General features: G+C 36.4%; 1 protein-coding gene across 3 annotated transcripts in view; it reads left to right on the top strand.

The window, feature by feature from the left end:
• Sdcbp (syndecan binding protein) overlaps positions 1 to 22,524 on the top strand; it is a 43,292-nt gene that overhangs the window by 6,095 nt on the left and 14,673 nt on the right. For all 3 annotated transcript variants that reach the window (XM_020179807.2, XM_020179805.2, XM_074068640.1), the window contains exons 2-4: positions 5,809 to 5,873; positions 18,373 to 18,451; positions 19,779 to 19,888. In XM_020179807.2, coding sequence (XP_020035396.1) covers positions 5,823 to 5,873; positions 18,373 to 18,451; positions 19,779 to 19,888 — 240 coding nt within the window. In that variant the 5' untranslated portion in view covers positions 5,809 to 5,822. The remainder of the gene's footprint in view (positions 1 to 5,808; positions 5,874 to 18,372; positions 18,452 to 19,778; positions 19,889 to 22,524) is intronic.

The raw sequence follows: 22,524 nt of genomic DNA, 5'->3' as shown, positions 1-22,524 counted from the left end.
GAAACATGCTGAAAACACAGGATGGGGGAGAAGGGTGAGGAAGTGTGGTAGAGAAGGGGTTACATTGACTTAAGCACAATGCATGTACAGCAAAAATCTCACTGACAACAAACAACACTTAAATGATGACAAGAATGAAAAACCTGTCACACTCAGAGGAGGGCACTCATGGGAGGGGAATGGTAAAAGAAGGAAGTGAGGAAGGTGAATATGAATGATGTACTTTCTATACAAGAATGAATATAGAATTTTTAAACCTTTTGACCTCAATATAAGAAGAGGACTAAGATAGAAAAATGGAGAGGATGAACCAATTTGGGATACAATACATATATACATGGAAATGTCATAAGGAAACTATATAGATATCTTAAAATTGTCTTATTTTCCTCAAAAACAGTGGGCAGATGTAAATCAGGTCCTGTTGGGAGTAGGGTACTACTGGGAGGGGTTAGAATGTAAGGAAAGGGTGTGTGAGGGTGAATATAGTGGCAATATTATGTACTCATGTATGAAAATGGAAAAGTGAGACCTGTTAAAACTATTCCAAGAATGAGGAGGGGGGATGGGGTGGGGGATAAAAGTGAATGATAGAGGGGTTGAATTTAACTAAGCACTTTTGTATATGTCACACTGTACCCTCAGTACAACAACAATATGAGAGAAAAAAAAGCGTAGAGTGAGCCAAGGGTAGGTTGAGAGCACTAATTCTTTCTAGGGAATTAAGCAAGTGAAAAACAGCTGTTATGGTCAGGAAGTTCTTGATAAAACTCTGGTAGATGGCAAGAGATTTTTGCCTGCTGATTTCAGGAATCTTGAAAACTGTGTCTTGTTGATTACTCAGCTGAAAGGAAGTCCTTGAAACAAAATTCTGTCTTAGTACTTGATAGAAATTGTGAGTAAGGCAAAATGAGACATCTTCACTGATGTAATGGTTGCTATCAGAATCTTCTTAATTCTCATTGGTCACTGTGAAATTCCAGTCAAAATTAGAGGAGTTTCCCAAGGATAGTTCTGTGGTTTTTCAAAAGGGACTAATTATTTCTGACACTAAGTATCAGATCAGAGATTTAAATATACAAATCATGCTGTAGCCTCTGTGACCTGCAGGTACTTGGTAAATCTGTAGAAAGCTGGGAAATGGTTTGTGACAGCCTGTAACTCTTCTGAATCCTGTTATCTGAATTTTGAAGTTTAATCCTAATTCCCATGGAACAAGATGTGATACACATGATTATTATGGAAATAGTAATTAAATGATATTTTCTTGTTTGAAAGAGGTACTTTTGCTTTTCCAGTTGAGGTATGAAAGATAAATGCCTTACAGTTTCTTTCCTTCCTATAAACATAAGACTTTGGGAAACATAGGGACTGATCCCAGTGATTGCAACCTAAGGCCACTTTCAGTGACCTACTTTGCAAGCCCAGTTATTTCTTCCTGGGAACCTACCCTGCAGGTGTCCAAGCCTGCTGTCACTAGTCATGGAAGGAGTTTCTGCACTGAGAAAAGTTAGAGAGTACTGGAAATCTGGGATGTACAGGTAGATACAGTTGGAATTGGGATGGATGGAGAAGATATGCCTTTTCTGGAGCTGTAATTATTACTATCTTGTGCTGTTTCTAGACTCAAGTCTAGATTTAGACAAGTGACTATTCTAAAGGATTATTGCAATAGGGAGAAAATAGCAAGTATAACAAGTGTAAGCATCATGAAGTTTAGGCAGAAAAGGTCTGGCTTTTACAAGAGGAGCAAACAAGATTAGAAAGAAGGCACGTTGAGGGACAGCAGGACAGAGAGTAGCAAAGTCAGATCCCAGATTGGAGAATGTTTAACCCTGAATTCAATATGTTCTTTGAAGGGGTTGTAAAGGGGGACAGTGTGTTGGCTTAGGCTGAGGCTAGGTCAAAATTATGGGGCCTGGAAGGAAAAGAGAAATCTAAGCAAAAATTAGCAAGTATTTTGTTAAATACTTTGTTAAATATTTCTGAAGAGAAAACTATTCATCTGTTTATGAGACAAAAAATTAGAGTTTGCAGTCAGTGAAAGGTTTTGTTACAGGTGAGAAAGGAAGCACCATCTAAGTCATAATGGGAAGGTATTTCTTTGCAGTAAGCTGAAGTAGGCAAACACAAGGGATTGGGCATTTCTTTAATCAGTTATTTATCAGGATTACCTACCCACTCCATCCCCATTTGGCTGTTCCTGTGTGCTATCCATTCTAATAAACTGGTAAGTGTAAGTAAAGTGTTTTTGCTGAATTCTGTGAGTAGTTTTTATCAAATTATTGGACTTGAGCAGGGATTATAGGATCCCTTAGTTTATAGGCCAGTATGTATAATATGGAAGTTGCAGAAGGAGGAAAGAAAGAGGAGGGGTAGAAATATGGCCCAAATTCCCTGAATTTTGGGGAAGACATGGACATCCAGATTCAAGAAGCCCAGTAGACACCAAATAGGAGCAAGCCACAAATGTCTACACTGAAACGCATTGTAATAAAATTAGTAAAAGTCGAAGATAAGGAATTTTGAGAGCTGCAAGGAAAGAGCAGTTCATCATATACAAGGGATCTACACTAGGATTCTGAGCAAATTTCCAAGCAAAATCTTGGAGACCAAGAAGAAAAGGTTATATATTTAGAGGGCTGAAAGAAAAAAATACTGCCCACAAAGTATTATATCTAGCAAAACCTATTCATAAATGAAATTGCGGTACTTTTCCAGAAAAACAAGAATTGGGAGACTTCACTATCACCAGTTCTGCCTTTCAGTAAGTGCTAAAGGTAGTTTGTGAAGTGAAACTAAAGGATGTTTAGCATAAAGCTCACAGATCAAGGTGTAAATATATAGAAAATAGTGTAATGCGGTAATGATGGTGCATAAATAACTTTTATTTCTGGTCTTGTAAATCAAAGACAAATGAATAAGAAGTACTGATACCTGTATAAAATACATTAACAGATACATGATAGAAAAGATATATTTTGTAGTGTCAGTAACAAAGTTTAAGAATAGGTAAGAAGAAAAAGTGGATTTTCTATATGTAGTAGAAGTTAATAGGTTAAAATAGGTCATTATAAGATGTTTTAAGCCTCAGGAAAACCTTAAAGAAAAGGCCTAGAGAAAACACACACATGGACAAAATGAGAACAAAATCAAAGCATGTCATTACAAAAAAACAGATGTAACAAAAGGGTGATGGCAAGAGAGGAAAGGAAAGAAGAAAAACCTACAAGATAGAAAAAAGTTAGCTAAATGTCAGTTACTCCTTCCAGATTAATAATTTTAAGCATAACCAAACCACTGAACCAAAAGACAGAATGACTGTATGGATTGTTTTTTTTTAAAGTCCAACTACATACATTATACAGGAGACTCACAATAAAGACATAGATAGGCTGAAAATGGAAGAATGGTGAGAAATTTGTGTTTATAAGCCAACCAGTGATTTGTTTTTATAACCTGAGTGGATTGAGTCTAGTATCCAGAATACAGGCAGACTGTTGTCACTCAAAAAAATCCAGTTTAAAAAGCAAGCAATTGAAAAACAAGCAATGATTAGAATAGACATTTCTCTATAGATAGAAGATGCAGACATAATAAGATATGTAAATGGTCAAGTACATGAAAGATGCTCATTGTTAATTATTAATGCAATGCAAATCAAACTATAGTGAGAAGCTACTTCATACTTACTAGCATAGCTGTAATCAAAACCACAGACATTGACAGTGTTGGCGAGGCGATGAAGAAATTGAACCCTCCTATGTTTGATATGAAATAGTGCAGTCCTTTTATGAACAAGTTTGACAGTTCATTGAAAAGTTCAGTGTATAGAATATTGACCTAACAGTTACATCTTGGTTGTATACCAGAAGAATTATTGAAGGCATACCTCTATCCAAAAACTTTTTAAAGCTTATGTTATTTACCAATAATGCAAATTTTATTAGCATTCTCAAGAGCATTATTTATAATTGCCACAAATTGCAAATAACTCAGATTTCTTCAACTGATTAATGTATAACCATAGTGTGGTGTGGACAGAATTTAACATTTTCCACTTATAAAGGATTGATATACTGATACATGCCACAACATGGATGAACCTTGAAAATTTTATACTACGTGAAAGAAGCCAAACACATAAGACCAACTATTTATTGATCCTAGATAAAATGCCCAGAATAGTAAATCCAGAGGCAGGAAGAGTATGTGTGGTTACCTGAAATTAGAGGGAGGGTGAAATGGGGAGGCATGAGGTTTTCTTAAAGAGGATGGAAATATTCCAGTATTGGATGGTGGGAATGATTACACAACTATATAATACATAAAAACCATTGAGTTGTATACTTTAAAAGGCTGAATTTTACTGTGTGTGAATGATTTTTTAAAAAAAGAACTATTATTTACTGTCCATGAAGACAGAAACCATAGTGATCTTAATATACAGAATTAGTAGTTTAATATACAGAAAAAAGTTTAATATACAGAATTAGTAACTATAACATGATGGAAGAAACAGGTAGTAAGAAGTAAAGAGACCTTTAAAGAACATAGAAAGAGTAAATTTAGTAAGTAACCACTACCACTGAGGCTGAAACAGTGTCACAGGAAGAAGCTGCTTGTTGAGGTTTTTGGTCCAAGCCTTGTGGGAGAGGGGTCAGATGTTGCTCACTAGAGAACTTACTGGAAGCTTAAAGTCTCTGGCATATGCTGCACTTTGGAGTTCACTGCAAAGACATAAGAAAGGTTGATTGGGAAAGCTGGTGATAGGGAGGTACCACTGCTGTTCAACAGAGTGCTGGGGTGAGCTGTTGAGTGCTTGAAAATCTCCCTGCAGTTGCAGAATATTGGAGAAACAAGTATGTAGGAGTCTGGCTGGAGTAATGCACTGGATCCAGGAACGACAAAAAAAAAAAAAATCTATCTTCTTCAGTGTGCCTCTACTGACAATGCTTTCTAACATCATGCCACTAGCAAAAGAGCAATATTTAAAAGGCTCGTCTCAGTTTTTTGGAGAATAAGCAATAAATAATGCATTTGGAGATGAGAGTTTATAATACATTCTGCTTTGTTGGGTTAAGTAAAAGTATCAGGTATTCATCTCACAATTCATCTAAACAAAATTTTAAGTATGTACCCATACAATACTTTCAGAGAATTTTGTTTTAAATTGTTGCAAAAAGCAATTTATGATAACTAAAAACCATTGAATAGTATAAAAGTGTTAAAAATGAAAGGGAAAACTTTCCCTCTTATTTCCTTATCATGAATCTCCTGAAAATAAAACTGTTACTAAAAATATACGGCATATATTTTTCCATATACATTTGTATATATTTTTCCTAGTGATAGAGGTTTTATATATAAAACCTCTTGGCATATGATCTGCTTTTAGTCTTTGCTGCAAGAAGGAAATGTGTCTGTGCAGTGCCAAGAGATTGTTCTAAAGATTTTCTCTTAATCTTGGTTCAGTTGCTAAGCACTTAGGAAATTAGGACTCAGTTATGTAACTGTTCTCTTTGATTTTTCTAAATGAAATGAATGGACTTGAAGAGAAGTTTAAAAAAATCTGGGATGGATATAGTTGGGAAGTAGATGGGGAGTGAGAGGTAATTTGTTTTATAACCCTTAATTCTCAGTTACCTGTTTGTGGTGTGGGATGCATAGTTTCATTTTATCATGTGTTTTTCAATTAAAATGCTTCAGATTGTGTTAAATAACTATACATGTTCATATGTATATTGCTGGCTCCTGCATACTGTGTAAATTTCTAAGACCTTGGAATAATTATAATTTTTTCTTTAGAAAATTCCTACAAAATGTCTCTCTACCCATCTCTTGAAGATTTGAAGGTAGACAAAGTAATTCAGGTAGGTTTAAATACTTTTAAATTTTAAAAATATTCTGTACCATACATTGTACTTATTTGTGAAACAAATCAAGAAATTTAACTTGCACATGTGTTTGTTCATTTGTACAATTCATAAACCTTTTGTTCATTTCTAGTGACTGAAGACTAAAAGGTTGCCAAATAACTAGTAATTCTTTTTCATTTCACTGTAAGTTAAATAAGCATAAGATGTTATCTTTAAAATGACTTAAACTCTTCAAAGATAGCTTACTTTTATGATTAAAATTTAAATTACATATTACATATTTAAGTAGATAGAATACACTCTACCCTTTTAGATGGTAATACTTTGTGTGAAGTTGGTACGTTTTTTCTTTTGAGTCCTTATCTAACCAACCCTTATAATCTGTGCCTCCTCTCTAAAGGTAAATGAATTCGGAAATAGTAGAGTATGTGCTGCTTTTAGAAGAGCCCTGGTGTAAAAACACAGGAAAACTACACTGATTTCCCTCCTTTTAAAAACAAGCATCAGATTTCCCTTGTTAATGTTCTAAATGCCTATATATTAGAGATTATAGCCTTTCTATTAGCATTAAGCCAAAAAAATCTTACAGTCCTTTATATGTAAGGATTAGCTTTAAAAACAGATGCTTCTGCTTAAGAAAAAAATATGGATTTGGGATCAATTCTTATTATCCTGGAAATTTTTAGTAATCTTTCTAAGTGGATCCAATTAGTAGTATATAATGAACCCATCTGTTTACAGTTTGAGTTTGCTTTCCACTTAAGCCTCAGAATCTCTTCAGCTATGGTGCATTCTTTTCATTCCACATGATAAACCAAACTCTCATTTCCCTTTATTCCCCTAATAATCTTTTTAATACTGTAAATATGAGGAAGTTCTTTTGAGTTGAGCATTTTGCAGGTACTCTACCACATGAGCCATGCCCCCAGCCCTTGAGTTGAGTATTCTAAAACTCTCCTTTCTTTTTTTTTTTGGGGGGGGTGGGGGTGAGGTAGAACAGCTTTATTGAGGGAAGGAGAGTCACCTGTCCCGCCAGGTGAGCTAAGGGAAGGAGAAGGGCTTGGGTCTCTTGGTAGGTTGTTTTTATACCACCTTGAACTTGGACCTCATCACCTGGCTCCTCTCCCTTGTGGGCTAGAGGGAGGAGCCCTTGAGCCAAGAGTGAGAGCAGTTCAAGACTATCCCTAAGCTAGCCTGCCTCTCTCTGATGAACAAGTAAGCCAGGTGATCTAACAAGCCCTTTTCCCACTGAGTTTAGAATAGTAGTGGCTGCTGGAGAGTTCTGGTTGCTGTGCATGGGCAGTCGTCTTTCACACCACTGTCACTTGCTCCTTTCCTTCCCTCTACCTTGTTGACATATAGCTCACACTATGCCAGCACTGTGGTTGTTCATTCTTTTTTTTTTTTTTTTTTTCAGGGTCTCTGTGCTGTTAGCCTTTTTTTTTTATTGTTTTATTCATATGTGCATACAAGGCTTGGGTCATTTCTCCCCCCATGTCCCCAAACCCTCCCTTACCACCCTCTCCACCCCCTCCCTCTTCCACCCACCCTCTCAATACCTGGCAGAAACTATTTTGCCCTTATCTCTAATTTTGTTGAAGAGAGAGTATAAGCAATAATAGGAAGGAACAAGGGTTTTTGCTAGTTGAGATAAGGATAGCTATACAGGGAATTGACTCACATTGATTTCCTGTGCGTGTGTGTTACCTTCTAGGTTAATTCTTTTTGATCTAACCTTTTCTCTAGTTCCTGGTCCCCTTTTCCTATTGGCCTCAGTTGCTTTTATGGTATCTGCTTTAGTTTCTCTATGTTAAGGGCAACAAATGCTAGCTAATTTTTTAGGTGTCTTACCTATCCTCACCCCTCCCTTGTGTGCTCTCGCTTTTATCATGTGCTCAAAGTCCAGTCCCCTTGTTGTGTTTGCCCTTGATCTAATGTCCGCATATGAGGGAGAACATATGATTTTTGGTCTTTTGGGCCAGGCTAACCTCACTCAGAATGATGTTCTCCAATTCCATCCATTTACCAGCAAATGATAACATTTCGTTCTTCTTCATGGCTGCATAAAATTCCATTGTGTATAGATACCACATTTTCTTGATCCATTCATCAGTAGTGGAGCATCTTGGCTGTTTCCATAACTTGGCTACTGTGAATAGTGCTGCAATAAACAGGTGACTCTGGAGTAACCTGTGTCACAGTCTTTTGGGTATATCCCCAAGAGTGGTATTGCTGGATCAAATGGTAGGTCAATGTCTAGCTTTTTAAGTAGCCTCCAAATTTTTTTCCAGAGTGGTTGTACTAGTTTACATTCCCACCAACAGTGTAAGAGGGTTCCTTTTTCCCCTGCATCCTCGCCAACACCTGTTGGTGGTGGTGTTACTAATGATGGCTATTCTAACAGGGGTGAGGTGGAATCTTAGTGTGGTTTTAATTTGCATTTCCTTTATTGCTAGAAACGGTGAGCATTTTTTCATGTGTTTTTTGGCCATTTGAATTTCTTCTTTTGAGAAAGTTCTGTTTAGTTCACATGCCCATTTCTTTATTGGTTCATTAGTTTTGGGAGAATTTAGTTTTTTAAGTTCCCTATATATTCTGTTTATCAGTCCTTTGTCTGATGTGTAGCTGGCAAATATTTTCTCCCACTCTGTGGGTGTTCTCTTCAGTTTAGAGACCATTTCTTTTGATGAACAGAAGCTTTTTAGTTTTATGAGGTCCCATTTATCTGTGCTATCTCTTAGTTGCTGTGCTGCCGGGGTTCCATTGAGAAAGTTCTTACATACACCTACTAACTCCAGAGTATTTCCTACTCTTTTCTGTATCAACTTTAGAGTTTGTGGTCTGATGTTAAGACCCTTGATCCATTTTGAGTTAATATTGGTATAGGGTGATATACATGGATCTAGTTTCAGTTTTTTGCAGACTGCTAACCAGTTTTCCCAGCAGTTTTTGTTGACGAGGCTGCTATTTCTCCATCATATATTTTTAGCACCTTTGTGAAAGACAAGTTGGTTATAGTTGTGTGGCTTCATGTCTGGGACCTCTATCTGTTCCACTGGTCTTCATGTCTGTTTTTGTGCCAGTATCATGCTGTTTTTATCGTTATTGCTTTGTAATATAGTTTTTTGTTTTTTGTTTTTCTTCATATGTGCATACAAGGCTTGGGTCATTTCTCCCCCCATCCCCACCCCCTTCCTTACCACCCACTCCGCCCCCTCCCTCTCCCCCCCACCCCCTCAATACCCAGCAGAAACTATTTTGCCCTTATTTCTAATTTTGTTGTAGAGAGAGTATAAGCCATAATAGGAAGGAACAAGGGTTTTTGCTGGTTGAGATAAGGATAGCTATAAAGGGAGTTGACTCACATTATTTGCTTGTAAAATAGTTTGAAGTCAGGTATCGTGATACCTCCAGCATTGTTCTTTTGAATGAGTATTGCCTTGGCTATTCGTGGCCTCTTGTGTTTCCATATAAATTTAATGGTAGATTTTTCAATCTCTTTAATGAATGTCATTGGAATTTTGATGGGAATTGCATTAAACATGTAGATTACTTTTGGGAGTATTGACATTTTTACTATGTTGATTCTACCAATCCATGAGCATGGGAGATCTCTCCTCTTTGTATAGTCTTCCTCAGTCTCTTTCTTCAGAAGTTTATAGTTTTCCTTGTAGAGGTCATTCACATCTTTTGTTAGGTTTACACCTAGGTATTTGATTATTTTTGAGGCTATTGTAAATGGAATTGTTTTCATACATTATTTTTCAGTTTGTTCATTATTAGTATATAGAAATGCTAATGGTTTTTCTATGTTGATTTTATATCCTGCTACCTTGCTGTAGCTATTGATGATGTCTAGAAGCTTCTGAGTAGAGTTTTTTGGGTCTTTAAGGTACAGGATCATGTCATCTGCAAATAGGGATATTTTGACAGTTTCTTTACCTATTTGTATTCCTTCTTCTTGTCTAATTGCTCTGGCTAGGAATTCCAGTACTATGTTGAATAGGAGTGGAGATAGTGGGCATCCTTGTCTGATTCCTGTTTTTAGGGGGAATGGTTTCAGTTTTTTTCCATTAAGTATAATGCTGGCTGTAAGTTTGTCATATATAGCTTTTATCATGTTGAGGTACTTTCCTTCTATTCCTAGTTTTCTTAGAGCTTTTATCATGAAATGGTGTTGGATCTTATCAAAGGCTTTTTTCTGCATCTATTGAGATGATCAAGTGGTTTTTGTCTTTGCTTCTGTTAATGTGGTTTATTACATTTATTGATTTTTGTATGTTGAACCACCCCTGCATCCCTGGGATGAGGCCTACTTGGTCGTGGTGAATAATCTTTTTGATGTGTTGTTGAATTCGGTTTGCCATTATTTTGTTGAGGATTTTTGCATCAATGTTCATTAAGGAGATTGGCCTATAGTTCTCCTTTTTGGAGGTGTCTTTGCCTGGTTTTGGGATAAGTGTAATACTGGCTTCATAAAATGTGTTTGGCAGTTTTCCTTCCCTTTCTACTTCATGGAACAGTTTAAGGAGGGTTGGTATCAGTTCTTCTTTAAAGGTCTGATAGAATTCAGCAGAGAATCCATCAGGTCCTGGACTTTTCTTTTTGGGGAGAGTCTTGGTTGCTGCTTCAATTTCATTTTGTGATATAGATCTATTCAGGTGATTAATTTCCTCTTGGCTCAGTTTTGGATGATTATATGTACCTAGATATCTGTCCATTTCTTTAAGATTTTCAAATTTATTTGAATATAGGTTCTTGAAGTAATCTCTGATGATTTCCTGGACTTCCATGGTGTTTGTTGCTATCTCCCCTTTAGCATTCCTGATTCTACTAATTTGGGTTTTTTCTCTCCTCATTTTAGTCAGGTTTGCCAGAGGTCTATCGATCTTGTTTATTTTTTCAAAGAACCAACTTTTTCTTTCATTAATTCTTTGTATGGTTTTTTTGGTTTCTATTTCGTAGATTTCAGCTCTTATTTTTATTATTTCTCTCCTTCTATTTGTTTTGGGATTTGCTTGTCTTGTTTTTCTAGGAGTTTGAGATGTATCATTAGGTCATTGATTTGGGATCTTTCAGTCTTTTTAATATATGCACTCATGGCTATAAACTTTCCTCTCAGGACTGCCTTTGCTGTGTTCCATAGGTTCTGGTAAGTTGTGTGTTCTTTTTCATTGACTTCCAGGAACTTTTTAATTTCCTCTTTTATTTCATCAATGATCCATTGTTCATTAAGTAATAAGTTATTTAGTTTCCAGCTGTTTGTGTGTTTTTTGTCTTTACTTTTGTTGTTGAGTTCTAGTTTTACTGCATTTTGATCAGATGGTATGCACAGTATAATTTCTATTTTCTTATATTTGCTGAGGCTTACTTTGTGCCCTAGGATATGATCTATTTTGGAGAAGGTTCCATGGGCTGCTGAGAAGAATGTATATTGTGTAGAAGTTGGATGAAATGTTCTGTAGACATCAAGTTAGGTCCATTTGATCTATTGTATATTTTAGATCTTGGATTTCTTTATTGATTTTTTGTTTGGATGACCTATCTATTTGATGATAATGGGGTGTTAAAGTCTCCCACAACCACTGTGTTGGAGTTAATATATGCTTTTAGGTCTTTCAGGGTATGTTTGATGAAATTGGTGCATTGACATTGTGTGCATACAGGTAGATGATTATTATTTCCTTTTTGTCTATTTCCCCTTTTATTAGTATGGAATGTCCTTCTTTATCTTGTTTGATCAATGTAGGTTTGAAGTCTACTTTGTCAGAGATAAGTATTGCTACTCCTGCCTGTTTTCGGGGGCCATTGGCTTGGTAAAACTTCTTCCAGCCTTTCATCCTAAGCCTATGCTTATTTCTGTCGGTGAGATGGGTCTCTTGTAAGCAACAAATTGTTGGATCTTCCTTTTTAATCCATTTCATCAAGCGGTGCCTTTTGATGGGTGAATTAAGTCCGTTAACATTAAGTGTTAGTACTGACAGGTATGTGGTGATTCCTGTCATTTAGTTGTCTTAGTTGTTTGAAGGTTTAATTGTGTGTACCTAAGTTGAGGGTACTCTCTACTTTCTTGCTTTTCTTTTCCCATGGTTTGGTGCTGCCTGTCTTTTCATGGTTGAGTTGGGTTTCACTTTCTGTGTGCAGAATCCCTTGAAGAATCCTTTGTAGTGGTGGCTTTGTGGTCACATATTGTTTTAGTTTCTGCTTATCATGGAAGACTTTTATTACTCCATCCATTTTGAGTGATAGTTTTGCTGGGTAGAGTATCCTGGAGTTGAAGTTATTTTCATTCAGTGCCCAGAAGATCTCACCCCACACTCTTCTTGCTTTTAATGTTTCTGTTGAGAAGTCTGCTGTGATGTTGATGGGTTTACCTTTGTATGTTGTTTGTTTTTTCTCTCTTACTAGTATTCTTTCCCTAGTTTCTTTTACTTGTTTTAATGATGATATGTCGTGGGGTAGTTCTATTTTGATGTGGTCTGTTTGGTGTCCTGGAGGACTCTTGCATTTGTATGGGAATATCTTTCTCTAGATTTGGGAAATTTTCTGTTATTATTTTGTTGAATATATTGTGCATTCCCTTTGCTTGCACCTCTTCTCCTTCTTCAATGCCCATGATTCTCAAGTTTGGTCTTTTGATGGAGTCGGTGAGTTCTTGCATTTTCTTTTCACACATCTTGAGTTGTTTAATTAATAGTTCTTTGGTTTTTCCTTCAACTACCATTTCATCTTCGAGTTCTGAGATTCTGTCTTCTGTTTGTTCTATTCTGCTGGATTGGCCTTCGTTTTCTTTTGCAATTGTGTTTCATTCTTTTTTCTGAGTTTTTCCATATCCTGGGTTGTTTCCTTTTAATGTTGTCTATTCTTGTCCTGAGTTCATTTATCTCTTTATTAATTGTGTTCTCTGTTTCACTTTGGTGTTTATACAGTGCTTCTATGGTTTCCTTTATTTCTTCTTTTGCTTTTTCAAATTCTCTATTTTTGTTGTCTTGGAATTTCTTGAGTGTCTCCTGTACATTTTGGTTGACCCTATCCAGTATCATTTCTATAAAATTCTCATTGAGTACCTGTAGTATGTCTTCTTCTATATTATTCTTGTGGGCTTCGTTGGGTTCTTTGGCATAGTTTATCTTCATTTTGTTGGAGTCTGGATCTGAGTATCTGTTTTCTTCATTTCCCTCCGGTTCCTGTACTCATTTTTTGCTTGGGCAAACTGGTTTCCCTGTTTTTTCTTTCTTCCCATCATTGCCCTTGGTTTTGTTATTGTCCTGTACTGTGTGCAATTAGGTATTTTCTGTCTTTTATAATAGCACTAGTGATATTTAGAATGGAAGGGTGAGAGGTGATGGAAAGCAAAGAAGTTACAATGAAACTATCAAAAAAAGTTTCAAAGGTATAAACAGGGAGAGACTACTGTACTAATCAACCGTAAGCTGAAAAGGCATTAGAGAGACAGAGAGGGGATTGAAATAAAAAATAAAAAGAATAAAGATGAGAATAAAAATTAAAAATAAGTAAATGAAAGAAAAAATATATATATATAAATTAAATTAAATTAAATGAAAAATAGAAAATAAAAAAAAAACCTCCAAGTTCAAATGCAATGAAGTTTCAGTCTTAATAATTTTGGTGTCCATCTCAGCCTCCAATCCTGAAGATGGTGCCTCAATTTGTTCTATAGTTGTCTCATCAAAGGGGATGCATAAAGTAGAACAAAACTGCACACACACAAAAAAAAAACCCCACCAAGTGTCCCAAGTTCAAATGCAATACAGTTTCAGTAAGTTTTTCAGCATGCGGTGTAGTTCAGTTCTTTTCTCATCAAAGGTAGGGAGAGAGCAAAAATAAAGAGTCTGGAGACAGGTCTGTGAATGGCTATCTGCATCTGTGGCTTGCCTGCCCGCTGCTGTCAGCCTGCTGTTGCTGGAGGTTTTATTTATGCAGATCTCTGGGGTGAGCTTAGCACTCACCTGGTCCTGCAGGTTTTGTTTACTCAGAGTTCTCCTGTGTGCGAGCCTCTGCTACAAGCTTTCCCCTTTCCAAGCACACTGGGGGAGGTGACACTGCACCCGCTTTCTCAGGCCTGCGTGTTTGTTTACAGCTCACGTGGGAAGTGGGTCTTCCCCCCTCTCCTGTGGAGTTTTCCTCCCTCTGCCACTCTCACAAGCTTTCCCACTCCTGGTTGCTGGGTGTCGCCCCCACTCCTGTCGGAGCATCTCCAGTTAGGCCTGGCTTGTTTATTTACAGTTCCGGGAAGGATTCCCCTTCCCTGCTCTTCGGCATTCAGTGTGCCCCACCCTCTTTGCAACGTGTCTTTATTGTTCTTATTGCTTATTACTCAGTTTCTCTTTTTTCCCTGGGTTGGGCTTGGTCTTTCCAAGGGGCTGTGCTGTTCTTGCCCAGGGCTGTCTGTGGAAGTACCGTGTACCGCTTAGCTCACCTGTCCGCGTCTTCCCAAGCCGTCTGGGTGTGGGCGACTGGTGGCCCAGGGGCCCTTCTGGTTTCTCCATTTAGCATGAAGTGGAGATTCTCTGCGCAGGCTGGAGGTGTGGAGGGGTCAAAGTTTTGCCTCTTCCTGGTGGTTTTGCCTGCAAGGTGTGTCTCCAGCATCTCTCCAAGATTTCACTATAGGAGGCACACTTTCTGCTTCCTCCTTGTAGCGCCATTTTCCTTTTTTCCCCTCCCCTTTCTTAAAGGTCCTTTTAACTTGATGCCTTCATTTGAGTTTCTCTAAAGTGAGATTTGATTTGTAATAATTGATTAATGAGCAGCTGCTTTATTGCAAATATGTGAGAGTCTTGTGTAACCTGGAAAATGTAAGTATTTTAGGCAAAATACTGGCATTACTAGGGTGAATGAAAAAAGAAGCAGTGGTAATAGTAACATATGTGTGGCTGGGATTATTAACTTACTGCTAGTAAATGAGCAAATTTCTATATGGACATTTACTCTTCCACTGTAGACTCAGAGTGGATATTGAAGTGTGGTTTGTGAAGTCCCTGAAATCTACAACTTAGCTGCCAAGGCTTTGATGCTTTTGAGCTTCAAGTGATTTGTTCAGTCGTCTTACGTTCTGTCACTGCTTTCTTTAGTATTTTGTCAGGTTCCCCCCACCCAGTAGCTTTATTTTACAAAGTTCATCTAAACAAGCACTCTTTGTTTCAGTAACGCTTTTATCTGAAATATTTATTTAGCCTTCTCCAATAACAATGAAGCCATTATTATGAAACCAGTATATTACGTGATATATCTCCAAATAAAGATTTGGAGATAGATTTGAAAGAATTTTTCTTGACTAATCTTTTTTGTTTTCATCTTTTTTTAAATTGGTTTTGTATGGAATTGAACTTAAATTAACAATAATTGTTTTTAAGTAGAGGCTTTTGACGTTGGATGCACAGAAGAAGTTGTTGAGGTGGACAGATGTCATGACAACTGAAAAAGAGGGCTACAGTCTACCCCAGACTGACCTTTTAAGGAGTAGCAAATTACATGGCCATCTCTATTGAGGACCTTTTATGTTCAGAGCAGAAAGCTGCCTGCTAGGAGACAAAACAGTGAGGAAGAGGAAGCATGGTTCTTTATTCCACTGGGCACAAAAATATTCCTAACCTAGCCATTGCTTCATTTTCTAAGATGGACAGTACTTATTTTTGTTCTTGAAATGACCCTGAAAAGGTGTGTTACAGAGGAATGTAGTATTTATTTTCTCATCTACTGGCCTTTTGCACTATAGCAAAGTTAAATTGCAGCAGTGAACTGGCCTGGCAGTTCCTATTTTATAAACTATTTTACAATAGACATTAGGCTGTGACTTTCCAAATCCCATATCCATTCCACAACGTAACAGGAGGATATCGTTTCTCTACTTATAACAAATAAGCTTTTAAGAAACAGTGATCTAGAGGACCAGTGCTTATCAATGTTCTAATGCGGTGGCTAGAGTTGGGCAGAAGTGGATGCACAGCATGTTTTCTCCAGGGACTTTCTGCAACAACGGAAACAATAGTGCTTCTCCTTGGTGGGCTCACTCCCCTATTTCAAACAGTTTCTTATTTCAGTGTAATCCTGAAATAATTTGCTACATTTAGTGACTTACAAGTCTTAAGCCCTTTTTGCAGCTTTTGTTTTATTTTTACAAGTTATATAATTAACTTTATATAACTTTGCAGAGAACTTTCTATGTGTATTCTTAAGTGTTTCTTGGTTAAGAATAATAATAAAAGAGTAGAACAAAACTAGTGTAGGCAGAAGTAGTATCACCAGATTTGGTGGTGCATGCTTATAATCACAGCACGCAGGAGGTTAAGTTAGAAGGATTGTGGGCTACAGAGCAAGTTTGAGGCTAGGTTGGGCTATATATTGAGATCCTGTCTCAACCAAAAAATACTTTTTAAATTAAGAGCTGTATTTTATAGCAATATTAGGATCACAGCAAAGAGCAGAAAGCATACATCTCCCCAAAAGACACACACATGAACAGTCTCCCCCACCATGAACCTCTGCATCAGAGTAGTACATTTGGTAACAGTTGATGAATCTGTATTACCCTGTCATTATCAGCTAAAGTCTACAGTTTATATTAGTGTTCCATTCATGGGGTGTGTCATTTCCCCAGTATTAGGGATTGAACCCAAGGCCTCATTATGCTAGGCAAGCACTGAGTTACATTCCCAGCTTTTTACTAAACTTTTGTTTTATTTTGAGATAGTAGTTTGCTGTGTTGCCCAGGCTGGCCTTGAACTTGCAGTCCTACCTCAGCCTTTCCAGTAGTTGGGATTACAGGCATGTTCCACTGCACCTGGTGTTGTGTCTGTCGTATGTTTCATGAGTTTTCACAGATGTATATAAAGATATTGTAGAATCTTACTGAATAGTTTTGCTACCCTAAATGGCTTCAGTATTCTGCCTATTCATCCCTCTGTCCACAACCTCTGGCAACCACTAATCTTTTTACTGTCTCCACAGTTTTGCCTTTTCCAGAATGTTACATAATTGGTATCATACAATAGCTAGCCGTCTCACATTGTTTTACTTAGTAGTATGTACATAAGTTTCCTCCATGTCTTTTCATGGCTTGATACCTCATATCTTTTTAATGTTGAATTGTCTTTTTTTTTTTTTTTGAAGAGATGCAAGAAAGCAAATGTTGGTTGCTCATTCCCTTTAGTTGATGTTTGACAAAACAACTTTCAAAATTCATTTTGAGTTTGTGGATTTTTATATATAATCATAAACATTTTCATGTTTCTTTTGTTTTAGTTTAGAAGGTTTAAGATACTATAAAATGAGAAATTATAATGACTGATTTGGTAACAAGTACAGTATTTTAGAATGTTTATAATGCTAATGAGTTTAGTGCCACTCAAAGCTTTTGTATGCTGTTCTGACTTAAATTAAGCTTTCTCTTAGCACCTTTGAGACCACTTTTGCCATTGATTTCAGAGCTAAGTTGAAATACAAGTATAAACTTTATTTCCTAATTTGACAAATTTCCAATGAAGCAATAAATGATAATTAGAGATTGGTCATAGAATTTAGTACCAAACTTTTCTCTAAATGTCATGGCTGTTTCAGAAAATTTGATCTGCAAAGGACAAAGTTATTTCCATCAGTGGGATACTTAATGACAGCCTATGAAGCCCTGAAAGATGGAGATGAAGCATACATTCTTGAGCATGAGTAGTGTTTATAAATACACTCTGTCAAAGTAATCTTGGCAAGTTTAGCAGTTACAAATTACATTAATATTCTTTTATGTGAGCTATAAATTACACTTTTGGCAATTTTTAACTAATCCCTTCTTGTACTTGCAAATGAAGATGGATTATTTCAGTGGGCATGCTAAAATGAAAATAAAAATTAGCAAGTTAAATATGATTTCAGGGGTTTTCAGATATATGACTTTTTACATGAATATGATTGAGTTTTTTCCTTATGCAAAGAAAAAAATTTAATGCCTTTTATTGAGGTGACCATGGTTTCTCTCTCTCTCTCTCCCCCTCCCCCTTTCCCTCTCTCTCTCTCTCTCTCTCTCTCACTCTCTCTCTCTCTCTCTCTCTCTCTCTCGTACTAGGGGTTGAACTCAGGGCCTCACATTTGCTAGGCAAGCATTCTACCACTTGAGCCATGCCACCAGTCCAAGAAAATGTTTTTATTTGAAATAATTAGTAAAAGGATAATGAAAATGTGAAGTGTGTTACCATCCATTTGGGATGCCCTTTGAAAATATTATGGTACAGTAGCACTATTAAACTCTGGTTATAAGATATGTAGATAGTGCTTATTCAATTTTTATGATAGTCTTAAAGCTATTTGGACTGAAATCGTTTTGGAGATTTCCTTTGAAAAAATGATTGGCAAAGTGTTTGAAATGAAACTTTTCTTTTATAACACTTTGGGTTTTAGTTTCTTTCTGGAAGTACTTGATTAACTTGTAAACTATGTAAGAATATTAGGCATGTTGTTCGAATGTCCTTCTTTTCTCTTTCAGGCTCAAGCTGCCTTTTCTGCAAACCCTGCCAACCCAGCAATTTTGTCTGAAGCTTCTGCGCCCATCTCTCAAGATGGAAGTAAGTTTATGCTTTGGGTTCATTCTCTCAGATCACAAATGTTGCTAAGCCTTCTTTTGCTGAAATGGAGAACTGAAGATGTTTATTTTTTCTTTTAACTGCACAAAATTGGGAGTTAAAGTTCTAAAGGGAAAAATGCTTACCCCAAAAAATAACCCTTTATCTAATCAAGAGAGTGACCCATGAATATAAAGATACATTTTATGGCTTAAAGAAAATTAATTTTACCCTGACTCACAAGTTCTTAACATATGGCTGATTCATTTATTAAAAAAAAAAAAAAAAAAACCCTTCCATGGGATTTAGGACAGAGCCTCTACATCTTGTGACTTCAGTAACAAAATAAATGTAAATAGGTTTATATGGCTTATCTTGTTTTATAGTTCTCCATAACACCGTTCCTTTAGAAAGTCCATTTTAAGTAACAGATTGAGTAAAAACCTTTTGGAAGTATATACAACTATTAAAATGTTAAATACTGTTAATCTTTAAAAATACTCTTTCTAGGATTTCATTGGAATATGGTTAATATTCTTAAAGTGTTATGGCACTATAAGCTTTGAATTTTTTCCTTGTTGGGAAGAATCATTCCAGCCATATTTATTGAATGAGTTGAAATTAGTTGATTTGACAGAAGACATTTTGGTCAGCTTTGAATCAGAGAATCAGTGATATTCTTACAAAGTTTCTAATGAAATAGGTTTAAGAAACAGAAAAGACAAGGTAATTTATTTGGGAAAATTATTTCTACTTTTGAGTAGTTGACCCTCTGTATCCATGAATTTCACAAACAGCAGATTCCACCAACCACAAATTAAAAATAATTGGAATGTAAAAATTTTACTTGTACTACGACCATGTACAAAATACTTTTCTTACCATTCCCTAAAACAATACAATGAACAACTGTTTGCCTAGCATTTGAATTCTATTGAGTATTATAAGTAATAGAGCAGTGACAGTGGAGTATACAGAGGATGTGCATAGGTTCCATGTAAATACTACACCATTTTATACAGGAGACTTAACTGTCTACTGAATTTGGTATCTGTGGTGTATCCAGAAACCAATGCCCCATGTTTCAGAAATCTGAGATTTTTCCAGCTCGGATTTATTTATGTTTTATGATTTCGACCTTAAAGATTTTCTATTCTAATTATTATATAGATTGGAGATGCCCTTTTCCAAATTGCTACTTTAAATTAATCCTAAATTTTGTAACTTTAATGTGCTTTTTTAAACACAAAAAGCTCAATAATACTTTCCATTTTGAATATTCTGTCTTTTTATTCATTCATTCATTCATTCATTTATTCATTTATAATAGATCTCTACCCTAAACTGTATCCGGAGCTTTCCCAATATATGGGACTGAGTTTAAGTGAAGAAGAAATATGTACAAATATGGCCATGGTTCCTGGAGCACCAATTCAGGGGGTATGTATAATATAATTAATACTGAACTATATAATTATACTTCATATTGTAAATATAAGCTTTCCCTTTGGTAGCTAACTCAAAAATTTATAACTTTTGCATTCGCCTCTCTTCTCAAATTTTAGACTTCCTCTGGATAGTACTATGTAGGATTGTCTTTCTGTTTTTTTGCTATTCCCTTAGTAATATCAGACAGTATTAAGCTGCTGCTAGATTTTGTAATCATTCTGAAGTATTGATCTGTCATTGTCATTTCTTTGCTCATATCAGTTAACATTCTTCTGAAATTCAAATCTCCTTATAATTGGACCCCAGATTCTAGGCTTAAATATAACACATCTGATAACCACTTATAAAAGTCATTGCTTAAGACCATAGCATTTTATACTATAATTACTGTTAAATACTTCATGACTGAATCCATGTCTGCCTTGTTGCCATAACCTCAGTTTCTTTTTTTTTTTTTTTTTCCTGGTGGTACTGGGATTTGAATTTAGGACCTTGTGCTTGCCAAGCAGGTGCTCTACTACTTGAGCCATGCCCCTAGCTGTTTTTTTGTTTTGGTTATTTTTTAGATAGGTCTTTTTTGCAGGGGATTGGCCTCAGATCTCGATCCTTCTACCTATGGCCTCTTGCATAACTGAGATTATATAGGTACATGCACTACACCTGGCTTGTTCAAATGGGGTCTCACTAAATTTTTGCCCAGGCTAGCTTCGAACCACTATCCTCCCAATCTTTGCCTCCTGCACAGCTGGGATTATAGGTGTGAACCACCATGTTCAACTCTAGTTCTTAATGCAGTACCTGGCATTTACTATTTACCAGATATTTATTGAAAACTTGCTTGTAATGGTCAGGATCCAGCAAGCCATAGTATTTCAACAAAAGTAATTTAAGAAATTAGATAAAGAGATCAAATAATTGAAAGTGGAACAGATAGAATTGCAGGTTAGCTGCTGTTCCTAGGATGGGGAGAGTTTGGAGTTAGTAGAATCTAGAAGCTTAGGCACACAGCCCCACAGAACTGGGACTGAGGCCTTGAAGGGTTGTGTTTGCAATACCAGCCCCCTGAGGGGTTGAAAGAGCTGGTCTGAAAGTGTTAGCTGGAAACATTTGCATCTGCCTGCAGTGCCAACAGAAGCAGAAAGCAAACAGCAAGGAACAGGCACTTGCCACACCAGTCCCCCTCTAGAGCCTGATGCAATGTAAGCTAAGTAGAAACAGTGACAAGGTAATCATAACTTACACATCACAAGCCCCAGAATCATTGAGTAGAGGACAGAAGAGTGGATGTGGAGTTTAATACCTCGGACCACCTACTCCTTTGACTATATATATCCACATACCTCTACAGATATTGGAACTTCACATGACAATAAGAATGACTTTGTACTTTCTCCATTAAAGATGCACTTACCCTTCATAAAATGAAGGTCCAGCAAACTTTTTTAATAAAGGACCACATAAAAAGTACTTCAGGCTTTAATGATCATGTAGGATCTTCGGTGGTAACAAGTCATGAAGCCACAGTTAGTATTTATGACTTCCTTTACCTACTATACATACTCTTTGTTCCCTTTGTCGTTGGCCAGTACTTCAGCTAGTCTTCGTCTCTCCATCCCTTAGTACTGAGTGGGTGATCTGCACTGTCATTTTTAAAGTATCTCCAGAGTTCTTCAGTGCCTTGTCTTTACTTTTTCTTTCATTTCATTTTAATTTAGTTTGTTGTTGGAACTTTTTTTTCAAGTGAATTTTTCATTTCTTTGTGTTCCATGTGGTTCTTTCCCCCAGCTTTATTGAGATATAATTAACAAATTAAAGTTAGCTATATTCAAGGTGCACAATGGGATGTATTGATGAATGTAGTCATTGTGAAATAATTACCATAATCAAGTTAATGAACACATCTCTTATCTCACATAGTTAACACTTTTTTGGTGTGTGGTAAGAACACTTAAGATCTACTTTAATAGCAAATTTCAAGAATACAATGCACTATTATTAACTGTGGTTACCATACTATTCATTAGCCCCCAGAACTTATAACTGAAAGTTTGTACACTTTGACTAATATTACTTCATTACTCTCCTGCCCATTCCTGGCCCATGATAACTACCCTTCTACTTTCTGCTTCTGTGTGGCTTTTTTAGATTCCACATTAAGCGAGATCAGACAGTATTTTTGTCTTTGTGTGTCTGACTTATTTCAGTTACCATAATGTCCTTCAGGTTCATCTGTGTTGTCCAAATAATAAGATGTTATTTTTTGTGACTGAATAATATTATGTTCTGTATATATACTCCATGTTTTCTTTATTCATATGTCAATAGACACTTTTTTCTTGGCCACTATAAATAATGGTACAGTTAACATAAAAATACAGATATGTTTTACAGATAGTGTTTTATTTCCTTTGATTATTTACCCAGAAATGGGATTGCTGGATCATATGATAATTCAGTTTTTCATTTTCAAAGGATCCTCCTGTCTGTTTTCATAGGGGCTGCACTAATTTACATTCCCACGCATAGTGCATAAGACTTCCCTTTTTTTATACCCTCACCAACACTTAGCTTCTGTCTTTTTGATAATAGTCACCCTAGCAAATGTGACATAGGTACCTCATTTTATG

The sequence above is a fragment of the Castor canadensis genome, chromosome 3 (genome assembly GCF_047511655.1).
Source record: "Castor canadensis chromosome 3, mCasCan1.hap1v2, whole genome shotgun sequence".
Taxonomy (NCBI): domain Eukaryota; kingdom Metazoa; phylum Chordata; class Mammalia; order Rodentia; family Castoridae; genus Castor; species Castor canadensis.
The sequence above is the reverse complement of the archived record's forward strand: the minus strand, read 5'-3'. Positions and strand labels throughout refer to the sequence as shown.